Source organism: Ranitomeya variabilis, chromosome 4 (genome assembly GCF_051348905.1).
Source record: "Ranitomeya variabilis isolate aRanVar5 chromosome 4, aRanVar5.hap1, whole genome shotgun sequence".
Lineage (NCBI taxonomy): Eukaryota > Metazoa > Chordata > Amphibia > Anura > Dendrobatidae > Ranitomeya > Ranitomeya variabilis.
Window position 1 is genome coordinate 305581505 of NC_135235.1, and position 24368 is coordinate 305605872.

At 44.1% G+C, this 24368-nt stretch overlaps 1 protein-coding gene across 1 annotated transcript in view; it reads right to left on the minus strand.

Moving 5' to 3' along the window:
- PLEKHG5 (pleckstrin homology and RhoGEF domain containing G5) overlaps positions 1 to 14883 on the minus strand; it is a 264891-nt gene extending 250008 nt beyond the window's left edge. The window contains exons 1-2 of the mRNA XM_077250373.1: positions 14743 to 14883; positions 9296 to 9372 (exon numbers count right to left, since the gene is read on the minus strand). Coding sequence (XP_077106488.1) covers positions 9296 to 9372; positions 14743 to 14746 — 81 coding nt within the window. The 5' untranslated portion in view covers positions 14747 to 14883. The remainder of the gene's footprint in view (positions 1 to 9295; positions 9373 to 14742) is intronic.
- Between the last annotated feature and the right edge of the window lie 9485 nt (positions 14884 to 24368).

The window sequence follows — 24368 nt, forward strand, 5'->3', positions numbered from 1 at the left end:
GAGGTGATGTGGTGGGGGCAGGACTGTGTGTGTGGTAATGTGGTGGGGGGCGGGATTGTGTGTGGTAATGTGATGGGGCGGGATTGTGTGTGGTAATGTGGGGGGGCGGGATTGTGTGTGGTAATGTGGTGGGGGCGGGATTGTGTGTGGTAATGTGGTGGGAGGTGGGATTGTGTGTGGTAATGTGGTGGGGGGGCAGGTTTGTGTGTGGTGATGTGGTGGGGGCGGGATTGTGTGTGGTAATGGGGTGGGGGGCGGGATTATGTGAGGTGATGTGGTGGGGGGCAGGACTGTGTGTGTGGTAATGTGGTGTGGTAATGTGGTGGGGGCGGGATTGTGTGTGGTAATGTGGTGGGGCGTGATTATGTGTGGTAATGTGGTGGGGGTGGGATTGTGTGTGGTAATGTGGTGGGGGCGGGATTATGTGTGGTAATGTGGTGGGGCGGGATTGTGTGTGGCAATGTGGTTGGGGCGGGATTATGTGTGGTAATGTGGTGGGGGGCAGGATTGTGTGTGGTAATGTGGTGGGGGCGGGATTATGTGTGGTAATGTGGGGGCGGGATTGTGTGTGGTAATATGGTGGGGGATTGTGTGTGGTAACGTGGTGGGGGCGGGATTGTGTGTGGTAATGGGGTGGGGGGCGGGATTATGCGTGGTGATGTGGTGGGAGGCGGAGCTACTGTGCAGGGGGCAGGATTAGCGAGTAATCATGATGCCTCTCATATATATAGATATGCCTGTGTGTCATCTCCTCCCGTATATAGTATATACCTGTATGTCATCTCCTCCTGTATATATTATATACCTGTATGTCATTTCCTCCTGTATATAGTATATACCTATATGTAATTTCCTCTACTGTATATAGTATATACCTGTGTGTCATCTCCTCCTGTATATAGTATATACCTGTGTGTCATCTCCTCCTGTATATAGTATATACTTGTATGTCATCTCCTCCTGTATATAGTATATACCTGTGTGTCATCTCCTCCTGTTTACAGTATATACCTGTGTGTCATCTCCCCCTGTATATAGCATATACCTGTGTGTCATCTGCTCCTGTATATAGTATATACCTGTATGTCATCTCCTCCTGTATATAGTATATACCTGTATGTCATCTCCTCCTGTATATAGTATATACCTGTGTGTCATCTCCTCCTGTATATAGTATATACCTGTATGTCATCTCCCCCCCCGTATATAGTATATACCTGTATGTCATCTCCTCCTGTATATAGTATATATCTGTGTCATCTCCTCCTGTATATAGTATATATCTGTATGTCATCTCCTCATGTATATAGTATATACCTGTGTGTCATCTGCTCCTGTATATAGTATATACCTGTATGTCATCTCCTCCTGTATATAGTATATACCTGTGTCATCTCCTCCTGTATTAGACCTCGCTCACACATTATTTGGTATTTTTACCTCAGTATTTGTAAGCTAAAACTTGCAGTAAAACAATCAGAGGAAACGTTTATTAGATATATGTCACCACTTATATATTTTTCTCCCACTCGTGGTTTTGGCTTATAAATACTGAGGTAAAATACTGACCAAATACTGAACGTGTGAATGTGGCCTTATACACAGCCTCCACCTGCAGCACTTCACTCTTCTCTATACACAGCCTCATACTGCAGCAGCACCGCACTTCTCTCATTTTCCCCCGACTTCTCTCATTTTCCCCCTCACATCTCGATCCATGAGGCTCCTCCCTTTCCCTTGACGCCATGCCTCACAGGAGCAACTCCATTCTAGGCACGACGGAGCTAGATGTGGCCTGTGCCTGCTATGCTTCGTGGGTGGGGCTATGTGGAGTGGGCGTGGCTTGATGCATACACACACATACATACACTCATCTTTATATATATATAGATGAGGGAGGCTACCCAAACTCGTGCTATATCATTAAGACGTGTACTGATATTAACGTGTTTTACCGCACAATTGGTGGCCTTGTATTTATTTCTATGTAGCTACATAGTGGGCCCCAAGAATGATTTTCTCTGATGGGCCCAAGGTGCTCCAGTCCGACGCTGTATCTAAGTGTGTGTAAGGAACATTTACTGTACGTCCATATACAAAGCCAAAGTCTACAGGATGTTTAAGTACAAACTGTATGTGGCGCCATCATTTTTACATCTGTGTCACTCGTTTAGTTTTATATATAACAGTTTGGAAAAGCAAAACTCCAGTTTTGTCTTTAGATAACATTCGGAACATCCTTCATCTAATCTGCTTCTGCCTTGTATAAGATCCAGCTGCAGAGAAATCTCGTAACATAAATACACCTTATAATATTATTACTATATCTGTACGCTTGTGTTTATGCAGCAGGGCTATGTTATCTTCCGTGGAGATGGTGGGCTCAGTGGGTAGTGTAAGGACAGAGGTACGGATGTTATTTTTAGGATCGGCCCCCAGAGATGTTGTTTCTGAGTAATGAAAGTTGCTTTGGGCACATTGGGAAGAGAACGCTTCCATCGCAGATCTACCTTCCGTATTTAAAGGACTATGTCATCAGAAAACAATATATTGTGCATATCAGGTTTTTGTGTTACACACATTTGTTTTAAAAAAATGTTAGTTTTTTTTATATCACAATCCATATTTATAAAAAAAGGAAAATTAGAAATCGCACATTTTTCACACTGGCCACTGAGGCTATTTTACACTCATACTTCTAGTCATTTTAGGAGGAGTTTTACACAGTCTAATTATCATAATTTCAGGTATCTTACCCCTCTTGGCCACAAGAACCATAATCAGCAGCAATCTCCATTCTTTTTGTCTGTACCCCTTTTCTCTTGAATGAATGGTGCCAATAACAAGCATCAGTAGAGATCCCCATTCTTTTTGGCCATTTCCCCCTCTTTTCTGGGATGAATGATGTCAATACCAAGCATCAGGAGGGATCCCCATTCCTTTTGTCTGTACCTCCCCTTTTCTCTTGAATGAATGGTGCCAATAACAAACATCAGGAGGGATCCCCATTCTTTTGGGCTACATTTCTCCTTTTTTCTGGGATGAATTGTGCTAATACCAAGCCCCAGGAAGGGCCCCATTCTTTTTGGCTACATTTCCCCTCTTTTTTGGGATAAATGGTACCAATACCAAGCGTCAGGAAGGACTCCATCCTTTTTGGCTATTTTCCCCCTCTTTTCTGGGATGAATGGTGCCAATACCAAGCGTCAGGAAGGACCCCATTCTTTTTGGTCATTTTCCCCCTCTTTTCTGGGATGAATGATGCCAATACCAAGTGTCAGGAGGGATCCCCATTCCTTTTGTCTGTACCTCCCCTTTTCTCTTGAATGAATGGTGCCAATAACAAACATCAGGAGGGATCCCCATTCTTTTGGGCTACATTTCTCCTTTTTTCTGGGATGAATTGTGCTAATACCAAGCCCCAGGAAGGGCCCCATTCTTTTTGGCTACATTTCCCCTTTTTTGGGATAAATGGTACCAATACCAAGCGTCAGGAAGGACTCCATTCTTTTTGGCTATTTTCCCCCTCTTTTCTGGGATGAATGGTGCCAACACCAAGCGTCAGGAAGGACCCCATTCTTTTTGGTCATTTTCCCCCTCTTTTCTGGGATGAATGATGCCAATACCAAGCGTCAGGAGGGATCCCCATTCCTTTTGTCTGTACCTCCCCTTTTCTCTTGAATGAATGTTGCCAATAACAAGCATCAGGAAGGATCCCCATTCTTTTTGGCTACATTACCCCTTTTTCTGGGATGAATGGTGCTAATACCAAGCATCAGGAAGGACCCCATTCTTTTGGGCTATTTTTCCCCTCTTTCCTGGGATGAATGGTGCCAATACCAAGTAATAGGAGGGATCCCCATTCTTTTTAGCTGTTTTTCTCCTCTTCTCTGGGATGAATGGTGGATGAATGGTGGTAAGAACCAGCCCCAGGAGGCAACCTTATTCTTTAGTGCTACATGCCGTGTCCTCTCTGGTATATATTGTGCCAAGAACCTGCACCAGCTGACGATTGGATCTCACTGATAGATCGTTAGTGGTAAAATAATGCCACTACTAGTAATAAAATAGAATAATACATTTGCATGAATATATATAATGCATAATACAGGCTCATTTCCCATCTCTTACCTTGACGCCATCGTCTTCCATGCTGCAGACAGACATTATCTGTGTGAGGTTTTACTGTTTTTACTATTGGAAACCAGCAGCGAATATGATCTCCGGTGAGATAACCAACGTTAAATCTGCTAAGCTTTACAGTAAGAGTCGAGTGGATTAAGGCAAGTCCTTGTCAGTTCTGGTAAGTTTAGACGTAACATCCCTGTAATCTAAGTGGTCAGCCAATTATGGCCCCGGCAGGCCACCCGATGAGAGGCTGATAATTTGTCTCGTAATTTTATCCACTTACAGAAGGCCTAGTTTATTTTATATTAGGAAGCTGCTTGAAAGACAATTACACAAGAAACGCACAGACTTCCTTATGCATACACTGATGAGCAAAAGGGTAACAATGATTTGAACTTCTGACTTCCAGGCTCCATATCTCACCATCCACTACTGCTTCGAACTTGAGACTACCATCATTTTATAGACAATTCTCTTAGCTGTCTCATACATAAATTTGACTTGTAACTATTTAGCATATGATTAGTTCTGCAGATTCTTGTCATGTCACTGCATTGTTACTGTTTTGCTCCTAAAACTATAAATTTAAATTTTTATTATTTTGTTAGTATTTTGTAAATCCACCTTTGGCTTTCAGCACTGCCAGAATCCTTCTGGGCAGCTCTTGATCAGATTCCAGCATGTCTCGACCAAAATCTGATCCCTGGTCTCTTCTACACATTCCCAAAGTTGGTGCATACCGGTTGCCTCACTTGGGAATGTATACAGCTTTTTCTTCAACTCTACCCACAAGAATTCGATTGGATTGAGGTCTGGGGACTGTGAGGGCCAATCCAGTTCCTCTACTTCATTGTCATTGAACAATTTTTTCGCCAATGTATGCTTTTGGTCATTGTCCTGCTGGAACATTATGTCGTCCTTTTCATACCCAGAGTACTCCATTGTACAAAGTAACTCGTCTTGTAGGATACTCGCATACAGTGGCATGTAAAAGTTTGGTCAAAATTACTGTTATTGTGAAAAATTAAGCAAATTGAAGATTGAATGATCTGTAAAAGGCCTAAAGTTAAAGATGACATATTTCCTTTATATTTTAGACAAAAAAATATATATTTCTCCATGTTTTACATTTTAAAAATTAAAAAAGGAAAATGGGCCAATGCAAAATTTTGGGCACCCTGCATGGTTAATACCTAGTAGCACCTCTTTTGAAAGTATCACAGCTTGTAAACGCTTTTTGTAGCCAGACAAAAGTATTTCATTTCTTGTTTGAAGGATTTTTATCCATTCTTCCTTGGAAGATTCTTGCTATTCTGTGAGATTCCTGGGTCGTCTTGCATGTACTGCTATTTTGAGGTCTAGCCACAGATCTTCAATGATATTCAGACCAGGGGACTGTGAGGGCCATTGAAAAACCATCAGCTTACACCTTTTGAGGTTGTCTATTGTGGATTTTGATGTGTGTTTAGGATCATTATCCCTTTGTAGAAGCCATGCTCTTTTCAACTTCAGCTTTTTTAAAGATTGTACTATGTTTTCATCAAGAATTTGTTGAAATTTCATTGAATACATTCTTGCCTCTACCTGTGAAATGTTCCCCTTGCCATTGGCTGAAACACAACCCCAAAGCATGATTGATCCACCCCCATGCTTAATGGTTGGAAGATGTTCTTTTCCTGAAATTCTGTGCCCTTTTTTCTCCACACATACCTTTGTTCATTGTGGCCAAAGATTTCTATTTTAACCTCATTGGTCTACAGGACTTATTTCCAAAATGCACAAGGCTTGTTTAGATGTTCTTTTGCAAACTTCTGAAGCTGAATTTTATGGTGAGGACGAAGGAGAGGTTTTCTTCTCATGACTCTTTCATGAAGACCATATTTGTGCAGGTGTCTCTGAGTGTTAGAACATTGTAACACAACTCCAGAGTCTGGTACATCTTTCTGTAGGTCTTTTATACAGTCAAGCAGGGGTTCTTATTATCCTCGCTAGCAATCCCATGGGCAGCTCTCATTGAAACTTTGCTTGGTTTTCCAGACCTTATCGTGACCTCCACTATTTCTTTTAACTGCAATTTCTTAATTACATTTCAAACTGAGGAAAGGGTAACTTGAAGACACTTTGCTATCTTCTTATTGTCTTCTCCTGCTTTATGGGCCTCCACCATTTTCATTTTCATAGTACTAGGCAGTTGCTTAGAAGAACCCATGGCTGCAGTTTTTTGGCACAAGGTTAGAGGAGGCTGAGTTTTTATAAAGCTAGGAAATTTGCATCACCTGGCCTTTCCTAACAATGATAGTGAACAAGCCAGAACCTTAACAGGCTAATTATCTGGTACACAAATCTCCAAGGGTGCCCAAACCTTTACATCGGCTCATTTTTATTTTTGTAATTTTTAAAATGTAAAAAATTACAAATATATATATATATAATAACAGTAATTTTGAGCAGGGTTGCCCAGAATTTTACATGCCACTGTATAGCTCAGAATTGAGACCACCATCGATCCTGGTCAAGTATCCAATGCCTTTAGCTGTGAAACAACACCATATCATCAGGCTTTATCCACCGAACGTGACAGTTCCTTCAATTTCTCGATCCATTAGCCCCTTTTCCCCTTGTTTCTTCCAGACCCATTTGCAGCCATCAGAGCTTAGTCTATTGACTTTCATCTCATCGCTCCAAATCACTCTTCCCCAATCTTCTACTGTCCACTTTTCATGCTTTTTCAAAAACTCAAGCCAACCCTACTTATGATGATATTGAAGTCGAGGATCTTCACCTTTGTTTAAGCCGTCATTCCAGACTTGTGTAACGTGTGTCGCACGGTGCTGGCCTGGATGTCTGTGATCTCACTATTATGAAGCATACGAGCCTCCTCCACTGCTGTGTTTGTCACACCAGAACTGATAGACCTTGTGAGGAACCGACTTGTTGACTCCAATATTGTGCCTGGACGTCAATGTCTTGGCTTCTGAATGGATGGACGGACGGACTTCATTTCATATTCTTCCACCTGTCCTGGCGCTCACTTGATGCAGTTTGGCAATTTTCTTGGCCAAAACAACTGCTATTGATGAGCTGGATGATGTTTTTCTTTTCTTGGGAAATCTTCTTCATGGCTGTTCCTTGATTTGAACCAGTGACCTCTCACTTGGGAATCAATCTAATAACACACTGAGCTATTAGGGAATGTGAGAACAGGTTGTGCTTTGTAGTATAAAGGAAGAGAAAGATCTTTCCACAACAAGGAGCAAAACAGTAACAATGCAGTGTATGAGATATCCAAGATGTTGGTCTATATAATGATGGTAGTCTCAGGTTAGCAGCAGTAGTGGATGGTGAGATATGGAGCCTGAAAGTCAGAAGTTCACTTTATGATTCACAATTAAGACCATCTTTATTTCTCCAATGAGCTAGTAATTTCTAGTATGTAGTAAAACAACTGTATAAGGAAAAAACACAGTGTTTTACAGTAGCAGCCAAATAAATGAGCTTCCTAAAATCTAAGTACAGTAACAGTGTTTTTTTCCCTTGCATTTTTTGAGCTTTTTGAGCTTTTTTTTTCTTTTTTGTGTTTTTTTATTCTTTTAGCATTTTTGCTGCACTCTTTTATCCATTCAATTGAATGCATAAAAAAAATGAAAAAGTAATAAAAACACATAATATATGCAGCATTTTTCTTGCCAATACTGTTTTTCGATGGTCTACTTGCAAAAAAAATACAAAACTACAAAATGCAATACACTGATCCATTTTCAGAATCAGACTCTCCTATTAAACTCAATGGTTGTGTAAAAGGAGCGGATGGCATAAGGAAACCATCCATTTAGCATCCAGCTTTTTTGGGGGGATCGATTGTAATTATTACCATAGGAAACTGTATTTGGCCTTGCATTATGTTTAAAGTATTGATGTGTAAAAAATGATTCCATACCGATGACAATAAGGATGAGAAATGGAAGTTTATTTTCTGGATGAAAAATGGATGATTTCTCAAATGGCTGTCTGGATCGGGTGTAAAAAACAAATGCTATATGTATACAGCAACACCCGCTTTTCCAGATACTATCCACATGGCATCCATTTTAATGGATCTATTGCTGTTGTTAAAAAAGGAAAATGTATTTGACCTTGCATAATATTCTTACTTATGATATACAAAAAATGGAAGTCAAAAGTGAACATAAGGATGGCGATAGGGATGGAAAATCATCTGGGGTTATTTCTGGATCACAAACAGATGACTGTCCATAGTACTTTTACTTAAAGGGATCGTCCAGAAAATTAAAAAAAAAGCCCTTATGTTTTATTTGCTTAGTATTGTAAGGTTCCCCATTGCTTCTCCCAACAACAAAAATTTGGAACTCAAGAACATTTTTTGATATAGTCAACACACAGTGTAATATGATAGACAAATGGCTACTGAGTGGAGAAACTGTAACACCCATGTACCATTTATTTTTGTAGGGGCCATGATAGAGAAGGAAGGTGGCTTGGCTATTGAAATGAGTAGTCAACCAGCCCCCTTTAAGGACATCACCGACAGAGGGTGCTGTTTTCGTAAAGTTCGTCACATCTCTACAATACTCAAACCTCTCTTGGTTCTTCTCACAGGTTTCTAAGATTTTCTCAATTTGGTTCTGCAGATATTGCAGAAAAATGGACCCCATTACAGACGTGTGAAACAGGCCTTACCGATAGAGTACACTATTTTACTAAGTGGCTTAAAATATGACAAAAATCTAAATGTGGGGTGAACCTCAGACAGACGCGGTGACCTGTCACTCGCTTCACATTTGCATTTGAGACATTTTCCAGCAGAACTATCTCAGTAACATACAAATTAAGCTTTGCCTGTGTAAGTCCTTCCTTTCACCGCTCACCCTGATAAGCAGGGCTAATACATCCTGGATTTTCTATTTAAAAAAAAAAAACGGTTGCCCCATATTAAAAAAATATATATATTTCTATTGTAATTTTCCAGTTGGAATAATTTACAATAATGGCGCTGTACTTAGATATTACTGTTACATGTGAAACTACATGTTAGGTGTAAAGTCGCATCTCCCATCACCAAAGTGGACTAGTATAAGATTTCTCGCAATAGGTGTCTTGTAGAGAAGTCAGATGAATATAGAAGAATTTTTCCAGAATGGGCGCCTACCTTGGCCGCTCGTCGTTTATCTATACAGTCAGAATTCTCACAGATCAGGACTTTGTCTTCAGTTGCTGCGCGCTCATCTACAAAACATAAGTGACAGTTCAGATGCTGGAGGAATGCATTCGTACATCACTACTGTGCGGCATGAATATTAGGCCACGCTCACATGTTCAGTATTTGGTCAGTATTTTACCTCAAAATCAGTAGTGGAACAATCAGAGGAAAAGTATAATAGAAACACGTCACCACTTCTGTATTTATCACCCACTCCTGGTTTTGGCTTACAGATACAGATGTAAACTAATGACCCAATACTGATAGTGTGAACGTGGCCCTATGAGAAAACACAGCTCTGTGTGCCATAGACATTGCTTTGATATCACTCTCATAGGCCTTTTTTAGGTTTGCTCAGGTGGCTGCATACTGCCTGAGTATTCAGGTACTAAACTCACTTGCTAAAACTTTGCATCGCTTCAAAACAAACCCATTGCTGGGCTCTGCTACACTCTCCTCAAAGTATAACTCCAATTTAACTCCTCTTTGCTTTTCCAAGGTGCTGTCCACACACTCACCTCTGTTATATCAAGATGCTGTCGGCAAACTCGTGTCTGCTATATCAAGGTGCTGGACTTCCTATCTAGCACTGCTACTACAATATGCTGTCCACACAATTGGCTCTGATATACCAGGGTGCCTCTCTGCCTACACAGCTCTAATGTTCTAAGGTACTGTCCACCTACGTGGTTCCGCTATACCAATGTATATGTCTGTTCACATGGCTCTAGTGCTTCAGGGTTCCTGCCCGCATACCCAGCTTTGCTGTACTAAGATAGACTACATCCAGCATTATTGTTCCACATTTATCACATGCTATTCAAGTTTTCCACAATGTTTCTTGTGCCGTCTAGCATATCCAGCTCTGCTGTTCCATGCCACTCCAAGTGTCAATAGCTAATCCAGATCTGCTATTCTTTCTACCATCTGGTTATCCTGACACAACGCCTATGGTCCAAGATGTTCATCCAGACCTACGGTTCAGCAAATCCTCTTCACCAGGTGATCCAAAACATGACATCATTGCTGCGTGATGCTACTGCTGCATAGCGTTACTGTTATATGTTACCACTACCCTGTAAGACCACTAATGAGTGATGTCAATAATCTGTGATATTGTAAAAGAGATGAAAATAGGTGCTCCATAAAATTGAAAGAATAACAAAAAGGTCCAGCTAAACATTATGGCTAGGCAGTTTCATGTCTAAATAAATTAGGCATGCTCAGTACAATGCAACTTTTAACCCCTGACATTTAAAGAGTTAATGCACTGGTGATACTGCTGGATCAGAAGACAGCATGGGTTTGCCTTTACACTATGCATTTAAGGTTATTTTTTTCCAGCAATTTAGATCAGTCACACTCAGATATAACAAAAGAAGAAAATTGCAGCAAAAGTCCCAAAAATCATGTAAAAAATATATAGTCTTATTACAGACTAGATGGTGGCCCGATTCTAACGCATCGGGTATTCTAGAATATGCATGTCCACGTAGTATATTGCACAGCCCACGTAGTATATTTCCCAGCCACGTAGTATATTGCCCAGTTACGTAGTATATTGCCCAGTGACGTAGTTTACAGCACAGAGCCACGTAGTATATTGCCCAGTTACGTAGTATATTACCCAGTTATGTAGTATATTGCCCAGTGACGTAGTATATTGCTCAGCCACGTAGCATATTGCCCAGTTACGTAGTATACAGCACAGAGCCATGTAGTATACAGCACAGAGCCACGTAGTATACAGCACAGAGCCACATAGTATATTGCACAGCGACATAGTATACAGCACAGAGCCACGTAGTATACAGCACAGAGCCACGTAGTATACAGCACAGAGCCACGTAGTATACAGCACAGAGCCACGTAGTATATTGCCCAGCCACTTAGTATATTGGCCAGTGACGTAGTATATTGCCCAGTTACGTAGTATATTGCCCAGTGACGTAGTATACAGCACAGAGCCACATAGTATATTGCACAGCGACGTAGTATACAGCACAGAGCCACGTAGTATATTGCCCAGCCATGTAGTATATTGGCCAGTCACGTAATATATTGCCCAGCTACGTAGTATAATGCCCAGCCACGTATGCCACAGGTTAAAAAATAAAAAATAAACATATAATCACCTTCCGAGGGTGCCTTGTAGTAGTTCTGTCGCCTGTGTGCGGTGCAGGCAGCAGCTTCCGGTCCCAGGGTGTGATGACGTCGCGGTCACATGACTGTTACGTCACGGCAGGTCCTTCTCGTGCAGGCGCGCAGGACCTGTGATGACGTCATGGTCACATGACCGTGACATCATGGCAGGTCCTTCTCGCAGACCATCCTTGCCACCAGAACCTGCCGCTTGCATGGAGCGGTCACCGGAGCATCGCGAGGAGCGGAAAAGGCAGCGGAAGGTGAGTATATAATGATTTTTTATTTTTTTTATTATTTTTAACATTAGATGTTTTTACTATTGACGCTGCATAGGCAGCATCAATAGTAAAAACGTGGTCACACAGGGTTAATAGCGGCGGTAACGGAGTGACTTACCCGCGGCATAACGTGGTCCGTTCCTGCTGGCATTAACCCTGTGTGAGCGGTGACTGTGGGGACTATGGAGCGGGTGCCGGGCACTGACTGCAGGGGAGTAGGGAGGGACTAATCGAACTGTGGCCGTCGCTGATTGGTCGCAGCAGCCATGACAGGCAGCTGGCGAGACCAATCAGCGACTTGGATTCCATGACCGACAGAGGCCGCGACCAATAAATATCTGTGACAGACAGAAAGACAGACAGAAGGACAGACAGACAGACGGAAGTACCCCTTAGACAATTATATAGTAGAAAATTGTATTCATATAAACAATTCATTTTTACATATCATTAACATTTGCAAACAGTACAAGAGACATATGAAGATTGAGATCAGGTGGATGGCGACATGTACAACCTTAATACATCAGGTAATTAATATATAGTGAAGTGCCTAGTGCAGTTTTAGACCTGAGGGATCTACTGGGGTAAAAGGACGGTAATGTATACAGTAAGTACTGCCCCCAAAACATATATAAGCATCCCATGCCCTCCAAGTTCTTGCCCATTGTCTGATGTTTAAGGTGCCACGATGCAAAGCTCCAAAGTGCGTTTCGCGTTGGCTTACTCAGGGGCCCAATGCAAAATGCATTTTTTACATGATTTTTTGGATGTTTGCTCCAATTTTCTTCTGCTATATTTAGTCTTGGAGCTGTCTTCCTCTAATGTTCTGCACAGGGCACCTCCTCAGGTGGTCTAACCCTCGGTGCAGACCAATATTAATGGTTCTTTGTATGGTTCTGATTTATCGCAGTCACACTCAGATGTAGCAATATAGAGGTGGTGGTGAAGCTGTGCAGTGCAGCCCAGCAGTCTGCATCACAGCTAGCTAGCAAGTTGGAGCAAGTGGGTGCAAATAGCTTAAGGCTATACTTCTATCAGATTAGTTTGATCTCAGTTAGGGAGACCTGCTTACCAGCATGAGAGTACCATCATTACAGAAAAAAGGAATGCCAACACAGAGGGAATGAAAGAGGATCATTCCTGAGAGTGAACAGTTCATTCACCTAATAGTCCAACATTATCCACCCACAAGGTGAAAGAAAGGAGCTGCGGAGCTGAGACCAAGAAAGCTGTGCAGTGATACAAGTTCAAGCCTGATGTAAATACCTTCAACCTCTAATCAAGTCAATGTCCCTTGAGAGAGTATCTGTAACCATCAAGCACATCGCCTGTCGAGAGACTTTGTAACCATCAAGCTTGTTGCCTCTTATAAGACCGGTGAGAATCAGGCTTGTTAACCCTGTGAATAAATGTGTTGTTGAACTGTCTCCTTTGTATATCTGAATTATTTTCTGCTACCGTGGGCTACTGTACCCTATGTATCTCAAAGGACACACCACCACCCAACCTCCCCTTACATTATCATTGCCATGTGACATTACATCCGTGTAGCATCACATATTTTGTGGTGTCACTGCTGTGAATTTTGGCTGTGTGACATTACATTTCTGTGATATGAATACTCCGCTTCATGGCTACTTTGTGACACAAACTTGTAATAATTGAGTTAAGTTTTGAAAAAAGCACTGACGATACCAAGCAGTGATAGCCAACCACAGGAAACATATGGAATTATAGAACTGGTATGAATAGGTATTAAAAATATTACTATAAGTTTTTCACTTTGTGACAACTTTCCTGCTCACCGGGGATTTCTAAAAATGATGACCAAAATTTTTGCTTTTCCATACCTCTCATATATGAGATCCTTTCAGCAACAAAGTCACTGTCCCCCCAGTCTACCCCACATTTAGCTTGGCAGATGTAAAGCATGTTCAACCACATTGTGATGGGTTCCTCGACCCAGCGAGCCCAGACATCCAACTTAGTCATACCCAACCTAACCCCCCCCCCCAGATTGAGATAACATATAGATTTATTGATGGAAACCCCTTTAAATATCACATGAAACCTAAGAAAGGTGAGAAGACAAGGTAAGGAGCTTTAGTCCCCCAAGTCCCTGACTTTTGGGAAAAAAAAGAACAATTTGAGTATGAGATATATAAAAAAAAGATTGTCGCAAATTCAGTTTCCTTATAAAAGGTATATTATATCTGCTTTAAGTAAGAGACGAAGACGACCAATATGAAATCCAAATAATACAATGGTAAACTGGGACTTCCAATGATCAGCTGTAATCGGAGAAATCTGGCGGTAAGTGTCCTATTTCCCCACAGCGCCCCCACTGGGGAAATGAAGCATTACACAGTTCTGTTGAGCTTGTAGTGCGTGGATGTGCAGGGTCCTACAGAACGGGAATATCAGCTGCTCCAATGTGAAAGATGCATTTTTTTAAGCCATAAAATCTTGATTGGGGGACAACCCTCTTTTAACTATATTAAATTTACCTTATGCTGATAATTAACATTCAATGCAATTATTACATGATTATTAAATGTTGGAATTTTTGGACCATTTTTAATACATAGGCTGCATGTTAACGTCAGTTGTACACAGGCAAACCGGGGTAATTATGAACCAAATTACTATTGTAAAAAAATGAGATCATTCTTTGTTTCTATTAAATAAATAAATTGGCACATTTATATACATTCTTAGACTGTATTTTTTCAATTAAAGTATAAAAAAAACACAGCATTCTCTAAAACCACAAAATTAAAATTAAATGGTATGTCCGAATAAATAATCTACTAATAGCAAAAATGCTAAACAGATTACCTCTATGTACCTAGACTGATGCAGAAATAATAATTTAAAAAAAAAATAAATGTTTTTTTTTCTCTCTCCCGGTGATGTTGCGTAGGCAGGTATTTGTGTCATTGGTATAAAAAGGATTTTTTTTTAACTCACCCATTTATTGAGAATGCGTCTTATTTAGGGCTTTTCTCCTCTTTAGATCTGTGGTTGTCACAGCAGCTGTAAAATTTGCAACCAATAAAGCTGGAATCCGCTGTCTTGGAGGGTTGTGCTGGAAAAAGAGAGCTCTGCTCCGAGATGCAGAATGACTGAGAAAATGTGTTTATCTCTCTCTCAGCCTGGGAAACATAGTGCTGGGAATCTGCCTGGCCTCGCTACTCATTGTGATTGACATTGAAAAGCTTTGTATAAAAAAAAATGATAATAACATGAGAAAATATAAATAGTGAATAAATAAATAGTGCATAAATAAAATAAAAGATTAAAAAAAATATGTGCAGTCAATGTGACTGCATGGGTCTCCAATGTCGCCAAATTAGGCAAACAAGGTGATTTAAACTGAAGTCCAAAACCAATAAATTGCTTTTCCAGGATACATAAAAAAGTCCACTCTGTACAGGAGCTGGGACATAAGTCTATCCAGGGAATGAGTCACTGCGCCTGATAATTATTATATGGTATTATTAATTTATGCTTTTCTGTCTATATAAAGTTTAGAGACATAGCATAATTCACATGGAAATCCTTAAAAGACCAGACCTGTTATTTATTTATTCTTAGGAAATACAAAACGCTATTTAGAAGCTTTTATTTTTCAGATATAAGGAAAATATTATTTGTTTATGACTCTCCATACTTGGACGAGGCTGTGTTAAAGGGCTCACATTCATCTACGTTAAAAACGGATTAGTGCAATCCAATAAAAAATCGGATTGCACTCTGACTAATGTTAGTCAATGATTCAGTGCAAATCTGCAATTTTTATTTTTCTCAGCTAGGATCGGACTGAGAAAAAAATCACAGCATGCTGTGAGTGGCCATGTGTATTGGACAAGACTTGCCAATGCAAGTCAATGGGTGCAAGAATTAAATCGAAGCATGCTGAGAGTGGCCGCGCATATTGCACCAGACTCACCAATGCAAGTCAATGGGTGCAAGAAAAAAATTCTCCGATACTCTGACCATACAAGTGCCATCTGATTTTTTAGCACCCATCTCCTAGAACCCGACATTTCATTAGCCGAGTACAGTAAATTCACAGCGTGAACCATCAAAATTGAATTGATATATACAAAGAATAGAGAAAAATATGTCAGTGGCATATATAATTAGTGCAGAGCTTGTGTAGTTTAGTCTTCATATATATAACTAATAATTGAATAAATTAAAGAGAAAAATGGCACGGGGTCCACCTACTTTTTCTTAACCAGTTGAGGGAAAGTCGACAGCTGGGGGCTTTTGTTTATAGGGGGAAGGGGGTGATAAACCTGGAGCTTTCCAGGATATTAATATCAGCTTACATATGTATACTTAGCCTTTACTGGTTATTAAAATGGGAGACACCCCCCTAAAAATGTTGTAAGGAACCCCCTTTAATTAATAGCCAGCAAAGGCTAGTCAGACAGCTGCAGGCTGATATTAATAGGCCGGGAAGGGGCTATAGATATTTCCCCCTCCCAGACTAATAACATCATCCATCAGCCACCCCAGAATGGTGCATCCATAAGCTATACCAAATCTGGCACTTAGCCTCACTCTTCCCACTTGCCCTAGTACGGTGGCAAGTGGGTTAATAGTATTGGGCTTGATATCACCATAACCCATAGTCATATTGTATAAAAACACACAGCCAAAATAAAATGTTTTTAGTTGAAAGAAAGACACAGACTCCTTTATTTTAAATAAACACTCCCCGTCCCTCTTTTTCCCTATTTATTACTGCAAAATAAAAAATAATAAACCACCATATTCCTCACCTGTCCGCCGAGAATCCCTATGTGATGCTGTCCCACGAAGAACTCCAGCTCTGCTACATCTGGGTGGTTTGTTGAGTGGTGGCATGATGCGACCGCTCAGCAAGCCAGCCAGAACAAGCTGAGACAGGAGCGTGAGTACGCTCCTACAGTGTGTAGCGCTAACATGAGAAAGGTCGCCGGAGTTCACAGGTGATGAACCCCGGTCACCTAACTGACATCTCTGTTCGCTGTGTGAGAACTGCCTGGCTCCAGCACTTAAACCAACTTTATTCTCCCCTGGTAGCATTTGGGTTCCAGTCATAGGAATGGTGCAGTCATCGCTCTGTGCATGGAGAGCCGTAACCACTAACTACACCCGCAGCACTGACTGAGAGGGGCTCAGCATTAGACATGGTTGTCATTCAATGCCACGGGTGAGGTTACTGCCGCCACTCTCTATACACAGAGAGGTGCCGGCACCGCTCCTTTGACTGAAACCTGTATGCTGCCAGGGTGAATAAAGTTTACTTCCTCACGACAACATGGCTCCAAATGCCAGCACTGGCCAGGTTCACAACGCTATTAACTTTTTCAGGTGATAGGTTTTCTTTTTTGCTCCTAAAGATCTGCTTGGTGACCCATTGTTTGCCATAAGCATCTCAAATTAATACTTCCTTTATTTTTTTACAAATTCAGCGTTGTTTAACTCAAAAAATAATTTCAAAGAAAAATTATACAAGGCTATGTGCACATGCAGCGCCCCCACTGCCGCAGGGCCGAGGGGTACCCGGTACCGGGCCTCTGAGTCTCTGCTCTGGGGTTGTCACGGTGGCTAGACCCGGTTCCGTGACCCTGCTGAGGGGCGCGCAATGATAGATGTGGATGATGGGGGTAGTGTAGTGCCGGTCGCAGTCAATAACGAGGACACCAGGTTGCAGTCTCTTTACCTCTTTACTGAAGGTCTCAAAGTCCTCAATCCGGAATACGGTTAACCAGGCTGCGCAAGTCCGGCCGGTCCGATGGCACCTCTCTAGAGTTCCCTTTGCAGGTGGAAATCTGTGCCTTCCTTCTAGCGCTATGTGTTGTGGTCCTCCCCTGCTGAGCTTACGGGATAGTCCCCACAACTGTTGTGTCTGTTTCTCGTGTTCCCTCACAACTCGATTAGATGATCTTCTGCTAATCTTCCGTCCCTCCCAGGTGTTATGGTTGGGACGCACCCGTATGACGGGTAGGCTCGGAGCTCTTCCGGGACCTTAGAGTCGCCCCTCTCCACAGGTTGCCCCCTATGTCTGCGTAGGTGATTTTAGTGAGACAGCCCGCCTGTGATTGACTGTCCTGCCGTTGGTTTGAAGTATGGCTTAGAGCTCTGTACCTCCTCGGCGTTCCGGCCGCCGGTTGTTTACGCCTCAGTAGGATGTTGCCTCGATCTTACAGCACGACTCCTACTGGTATTCTCCTTCTTGCTTTGATCTCGTTTCTCACTCAGCACAATAAATCTCGCTTCTTGTCCTTTCTTAGGGCACCGCCGCTATGAAGTGCAGGCGCGGTCCCGTAGCTTTCTCTCTGTTTGCCAGGCCTCTGTCAGGATCCCACCCCTGACAGGGACCCTACCGAATCTTCCCCTGCAACACCCTCTGCCACAAGGTGTTGCCTGGTTCCAACCCAGTCAGCGTTCTCTCTAACTTCCTGCCTGACCCCCAGTTTTACCAGTATGTGAGGAGTGGCCTAATGAATAGTACCCTTAGCTCCCCCTGGAGGCCCGACTGTGAAATGTATTGGTGTATGTGATACCTGGTCAGATGAACTCCTTCAGTGCCATCAAAGGTACCATAGCCCCCCATAGCGGCAGAGCCACAGTACTGCAACGACCAGGACTCTGGGGCGCTGCACTCCCCCCCGGTTAAATCCAGTACTCCTGGACTGGGAAGAAAACAACAATACATGTCAGCAAAAAGACATAAAATTTTTGTGAGTGCAATAACAATAAGCATATTTGAACAGAGCTTCCCTTTATGGGAGGTGAGGACACTTGAACGTTACAAACATGGTAAAATACTTTTAAATAACTTACTATAAATAACTTTTCTTACCCAACCGGGTATTCTACTAAGTGCAACATTTTTAAACATTAATTTAACATTGCCTTTAAGGATGTACACTCTGAATCCACTAAAGACCTGCTTATAACACATTATAAGGCTTAAGCAACTGTGCTACATTCTCCTACTTTACGTCTGCAGGACCGCCTGTCCTAACCTCTCCAGGCCTGCTGCCTCTCCTTTCTGTTACAGGACCGCTCCTTTCTGCCCGAGCCTACTGTCCTTCCACTACTATACACAGTATAGAACATGTTTTTCTTTCAGTTTGAGATCACTGAGCCATCTCTATATGGCTCCTAAGAGGACTCACTAACTAACCCCGTACGGGTTCACTTTCTGTCCTCATTCTCTAACACATTATCAAACATTTCTTACAATTAACTAGTTGGCTACATATAACTTTCACATATCAACATCATCAATACTTTTTCTTTCAAGACATTATTGCCATCTAACCATCTTAAGGCAACACTGTACATAAGTGCAAGATGTGAACATCCCCTCTAAGAGGGGACCAAGTCTCTACAAGGTAGTGCAACTTCTCAAGCCGCAAGTCCGTATGCAGCAAGGACTCCAGTGCAGGTTCCAAGAACCGTATCTTCGCAAAGAGTCCGTCTTTATGTAAAACCAGTAGAGAGCACCTTTAAGAAGGTGCAAACTATATACAAGGAGTTTGTATCATGCATTGTTCATGATTCAGCAGTTCTTGATAACTTGTGCAAATGTAGAAAACAAACAAAAATAAGAAACAATAGGGATCCCGGGTCAACAAAGGGATCCCTTTAAGAGTAACCCTGGACGGGTTTTAGCAGCAAAACAGCAAGGAAAAACAATGAACTATTTACAGTCATTAAAGCATTCCTGCTTACTCTGATGGTGGCTGTGCAGGGGGTGGTCTTTGGTCCCCGGCAGATGCAATGTCTGTGCTGGTGGTTGGTCTTTCAGGTGCCATCAGATCAGCCGGTGTCTGGATTTGGAGGCTGATCCTGCTTGCAAGCTCGGCGGCTGCTACAAGGCGGACGGTGGTGATAGCAACAAGATCTGTCAAATCTGGATCAATCGGGGTTGCGGCAACAGGTGACGCTCCCTCAGGCTCACACCGGTGGACGTTCCGAGCGCACCATCCTTGTGCATTCCGGCGGCGAGTATAGGTCACCTGATCCCCCCTTTGCAATGGGTCACCATCTCGACTGCAGCAGGGAGTTTTTACGTTGTAGCTAGTAACGAAGACGTCAGTTGGTAATCCCGGTTCCTGTATGGAGCCCCAACCCCTCTTCGGGTGGAAGGCTAGCACAGTCCCCCGCTTTACCACGTCGTTCCTGTTGTGTGCAGGCTTCCTGCGTTGCGTCTTCGGCATATCAGATTGCTCTGTTTCGTCTCGGTTTTTCCAGTGTTGGATCAGACATTGTTTATACTGTTCCCAAGTGAGCACAGCAAGGGTGAGGCTCTCCCCCGGAGCTCCATACGGCTCGTTCCAGGGGGTGTCCCACCGGAGGATCACCCCATCTGGGCCCACATCTATGGGTTCCCCCATCTTGGTCGGTAGGGGAGGTACCAGCTTCCCCATCACGTCGGGGGTGAGGACCACCCGTTCCACCGTAAAGGCGCGGTTATTGTTGCTGGGGTGAGGAGCGGTCACAGGAGCGGGATCGGTCAGGGGAGCCGGATCGGTCGGGAGAGCAGAATCAGCGGGGGGAGTAGGGGTGCCGTCCATACCTGCGCCTGATGTGATTCCACCGATGTCGATCGGTTCCGTTGACGAGGACACTGGAATCGGCTGCAGCCCGGACCGCGGCTCTTCCGGAGCGGCCTCTTGACGTGGCTCCGCCCTCCATGGCTCCGTGGCTGGGATAGGTAGACTCGGCTCCTCCACTGGCGGCTCCCAGGAGTTCAGGTCCTTCATGGGCGGTGGACGCGAGTCCGTCTCTGATGGGTGAGGGCAAGCCGGGATCACCTTGCCGTTGCTCGGGCACTTGCTGCTCATCGTCGCTGTCTGGCATTCGGCGGCAACGCATGCACCTGGCTCCGCCATTTCTCCGAGGTTGAGCTCCTTCTTCACCTCGTTCCCGCCGTTGCAAATCAGGGGGCGGTTCTCCTCTGCTGCTGGGTAGGTCGTCCCCTCGCAGCAGGAGTCGGAGGGGGCGGTCGCTACTTCTGGCGCCGCTTTGGTAGTCTCCTCCCATGGCACGCCCTTCTTCCTCTGTGCTCCCTGTGGCGCTGCAATGGCGGCGGCTTTTGGCGGGAACTTTTGGCGGTAAATGGCAACACACAGTCTTTGCAATAAAGTACAGTCCAAGCACAGTAAATCACAGTTCCAAGGCACACATGACCTGATTCTTCAGGCTTAAGTAGATCCTGTTCGTGTCGCCAAGTTTGCAGCGCCCCCACTGCCGCAGGGCCGAGGGGTACCCGGTAGCGGGCCTCTGAGTCTCTGCTCTGGGGTTGTCACGGTGGCTAGACCCGGTTCCGTGACCCTGCTGAGGGGCGCGCAATGATAGATGTGGATGATGGGGGTAGTGTAGTGCTGGTCGCAGTCAATAACGAGGACACCAGGTTGCAGTCTCTTTACCTCTTTACTGAAGGTCTCAAAGTCCTCAATCCGGAATACGGTTAACCAGGCTGCGCAAGTCCGGCCGGTCCGATGGCACCTCCAGAGTTCCCTTTGCAGGTGGAAATCTGTGCCTTCCTTCTAGCGCTATGTGTTGTGGTCCTCCCCTGCTGAGCTTATGGGATAGTCCCCACAACTGTTGTGTCTGATTCTCGTGTTCCCTCACAACTCGATTAGATGATCTTCTGCTAATCTTCCGTCCCTCCCAGGTGTTATGGTTGGGACGCACCCGTATGACGGGTAGGCTCGGAGCTCTTCCGGGACCCTAGAGTCGCCCCTCTCCACAGGTTGCCCCCTATGTCTGCGTAGGTGATTTTAGTGAGACAGCCCGCCTGTGACTGACTGTCCTGCCGTTGGTTTGAAGTATGGCTTAGAGCTCTGTACCTCCTCGGCGTTCCGGCCGCCGGTTGTTTACGCCTCAGTAGGATGTTGCCTCGATCTTACAGCACGACTCCTACTGGTATTCTCCTTCTTGCTGTGATCTCGTTTCTCACTCAGCACAATAAATCTCGCTTCTTGTCCTTTCTTAGGGCACCGCCGCTATGAAGTGTGTCATGAATCCCCAATGGCTAGGGATAGTACAGGACAAGCAAAGTACAAATAAATAACGGACGAGCTCTAGGGTGATGGAACCTGGGCTGACCGCTGCCCTACGCCTGACAAACGCAACTAGAGATAGCCAGGGAGCGTGCCTACGTTGGTTCTAGACGCCACGCACCAGCCTAAGAGCTAACTAGTACTGCAGAGAAAATAAGACCTCACTTGCCTCCAGAGGAACGAACCCCAAAAGATATAGTTGCCCCCCACATGTATTGACGGTGAAATGAGAGGAAGGCACACACATAGAGATGATATATATAGCTTTAGCAAATTGAGGCCCGCTGTAAACTAGAAAGCAGAACGATACAAAAGGGGACTGAGCGGTCAGCAAAAAACCCTAATCAAAAAAACCATCCTGAGATTACAAGAACCCATGTGCCAACTCATGGCACATGGGGAGAACCTCAGTCCACTAGAGCTACCAGCTAGCATAGAGACATAATAAGCAAGCTGGACAAAAAACCAAACAACTGAAAATCAGCACTTAGCTTATCCTGAAAGATCTGGGAGCAGGTAGGCAGGAACCAAACAGAGCACATCTGAATACATTGATAGCCGGCAAGGGAATGACAGAAAGGCCAGGTAAAATAGGAAACACCCAGCCTCTGATGGACAGGTGGAAACCAAAGGCCGCAACCCACCAAAGTCACCCAGTACCAGCAGTAACCACCAGAGGGAGCCCACAAACAGAATCCACAACAGTACCCCCCCCTTGAGGAGGGGTCACCGAACCCTCACGAGAACCCCCAGGGCGATCAGGGTGAGCTCTATGGAAGGCGCGGACCAAATCAGTCGCATGAACATCGGAGGCGACCACCCAGGAATTATCCTCCTGACCATAACCCTTCCACTTAACCAAATACTGGAGTTTGCGTCTGGAAACACGAGAATCCAAGATCTTTTCAACAACATACTCCAATTCTCCCTCCACCAGCACCGGAGCAGGAGGCTCAACCGAAGGAACAACGGGCACCTCATACCTCCGCAACAACGACCGATGGAACACATTATGAATAGCAAACGATGCTGGGAGATCCAAACGAAAAGATACAGGGTTAAGAATCTCCGAGATCCTATAAGGACCGATGAACCGAGGCTTGAACTTAGGAGAAGAGACCTTCATAGGGACAAAACGAGAAGACAACCACACCAAATCCCCAACAAGAAGTCGGGGACCCACGCGGCGACGGCGATTAGCAAACTGCTGAGTCTTCTCCTGAGACAACTTCAAATTGTCCACCACCTGATTCCAAATCTGATGTAGCCTGTCCACCACCACGTCCACTCCAGGACAATCCGAAGACTCCATCTGACCAGAGGAAAAACGAGGATGAAACCCCGAATTACAAAAAAAAGGAGAGACCAACGTGGCAGAACTAGCCCGATTATTAAGAGCAAATTCGGCCAGTGGCAAAAAAGCAACCCAGTCATCTTGATCAGCAGAAACAAAACACCTCAAATAAGTTTCCAAGGTCTGATTAGTTCGCTCCGTCTGGCCATTCGTTTGAGGATGGAATGCAGACGAGAAAGACAAATCAATGCCCATCTTGGCACAAAACGTCCGCCAAAATCTAGACACAAACTGTGATCCCCTGTCAGAAACGATATTCTCCGGAATCCCATGCAAACGAACCACGTTCTGAAAAAATAAAGGAACCAACTCAGAGGAGGAGGGCAACTTAGGCAAGGGCACCAAATGAACCATCTTAGAAAAGCGGTCACACACAACCCAGATAACGGACATTTTCTGTGAAACCGGGAGATCAGAAATAAAATCCATGGAAATGTGCGTCCAAGGCCTCTTCGGGATGGGCAAGGATAACAACAACCCACTGGCCCGTGAACAGCAAGGCTTAGCTCGAGCACACACTTCACAAGACTGCACAAAGGTACGCACATCCCTAGACAAGGAAGGCCACCAAAAAGACCTGGCCACCAAGTCTCTTGTACCAAATATTCCAGGATGACCAGCCAACACAGAAGAATGGACCTCGGAGATGACTCTACTGGTCCAATCATCCGGAACAAACAGTCTTTCTGGTGGACATCGATCCGGTTTATCCACCTGAAACTCCTGCAATGCGCGTCGCAAGTCTGGGGATACGGCGGACAATATTACCCCATCCCTAAGGATACCAGTAGGCCCAGTGTCTCCAGGAGAGTCAGGCACAAAACTCCTGGAAAGAGCATCTGCCTTCACATTCTTTGAACCTGGTAGGTATGAAACCATGAAATTGAAACGAGAAAAAAATAACGACCAACGAGCCTGTCTAGGATTCAAACGCCTGGCAGACTCAAGGTAAATGAGATTCTTGTGATCAGTCAAGACCACCACACGATGTTTAGCACCCTCAAGCCAATGACGCCACTCCTCAAATGCCCACTTCATGGCCAAAAGCTCCCGATTACCCACATCATAATTGCGCTCGGCGGGCGAGAATTTTCTAGAGAAGAAAGCACATGGCTTCATCACCGAGCCATTAGAACTCTGTGACAAAACCGCCCCCGCTCCAATCT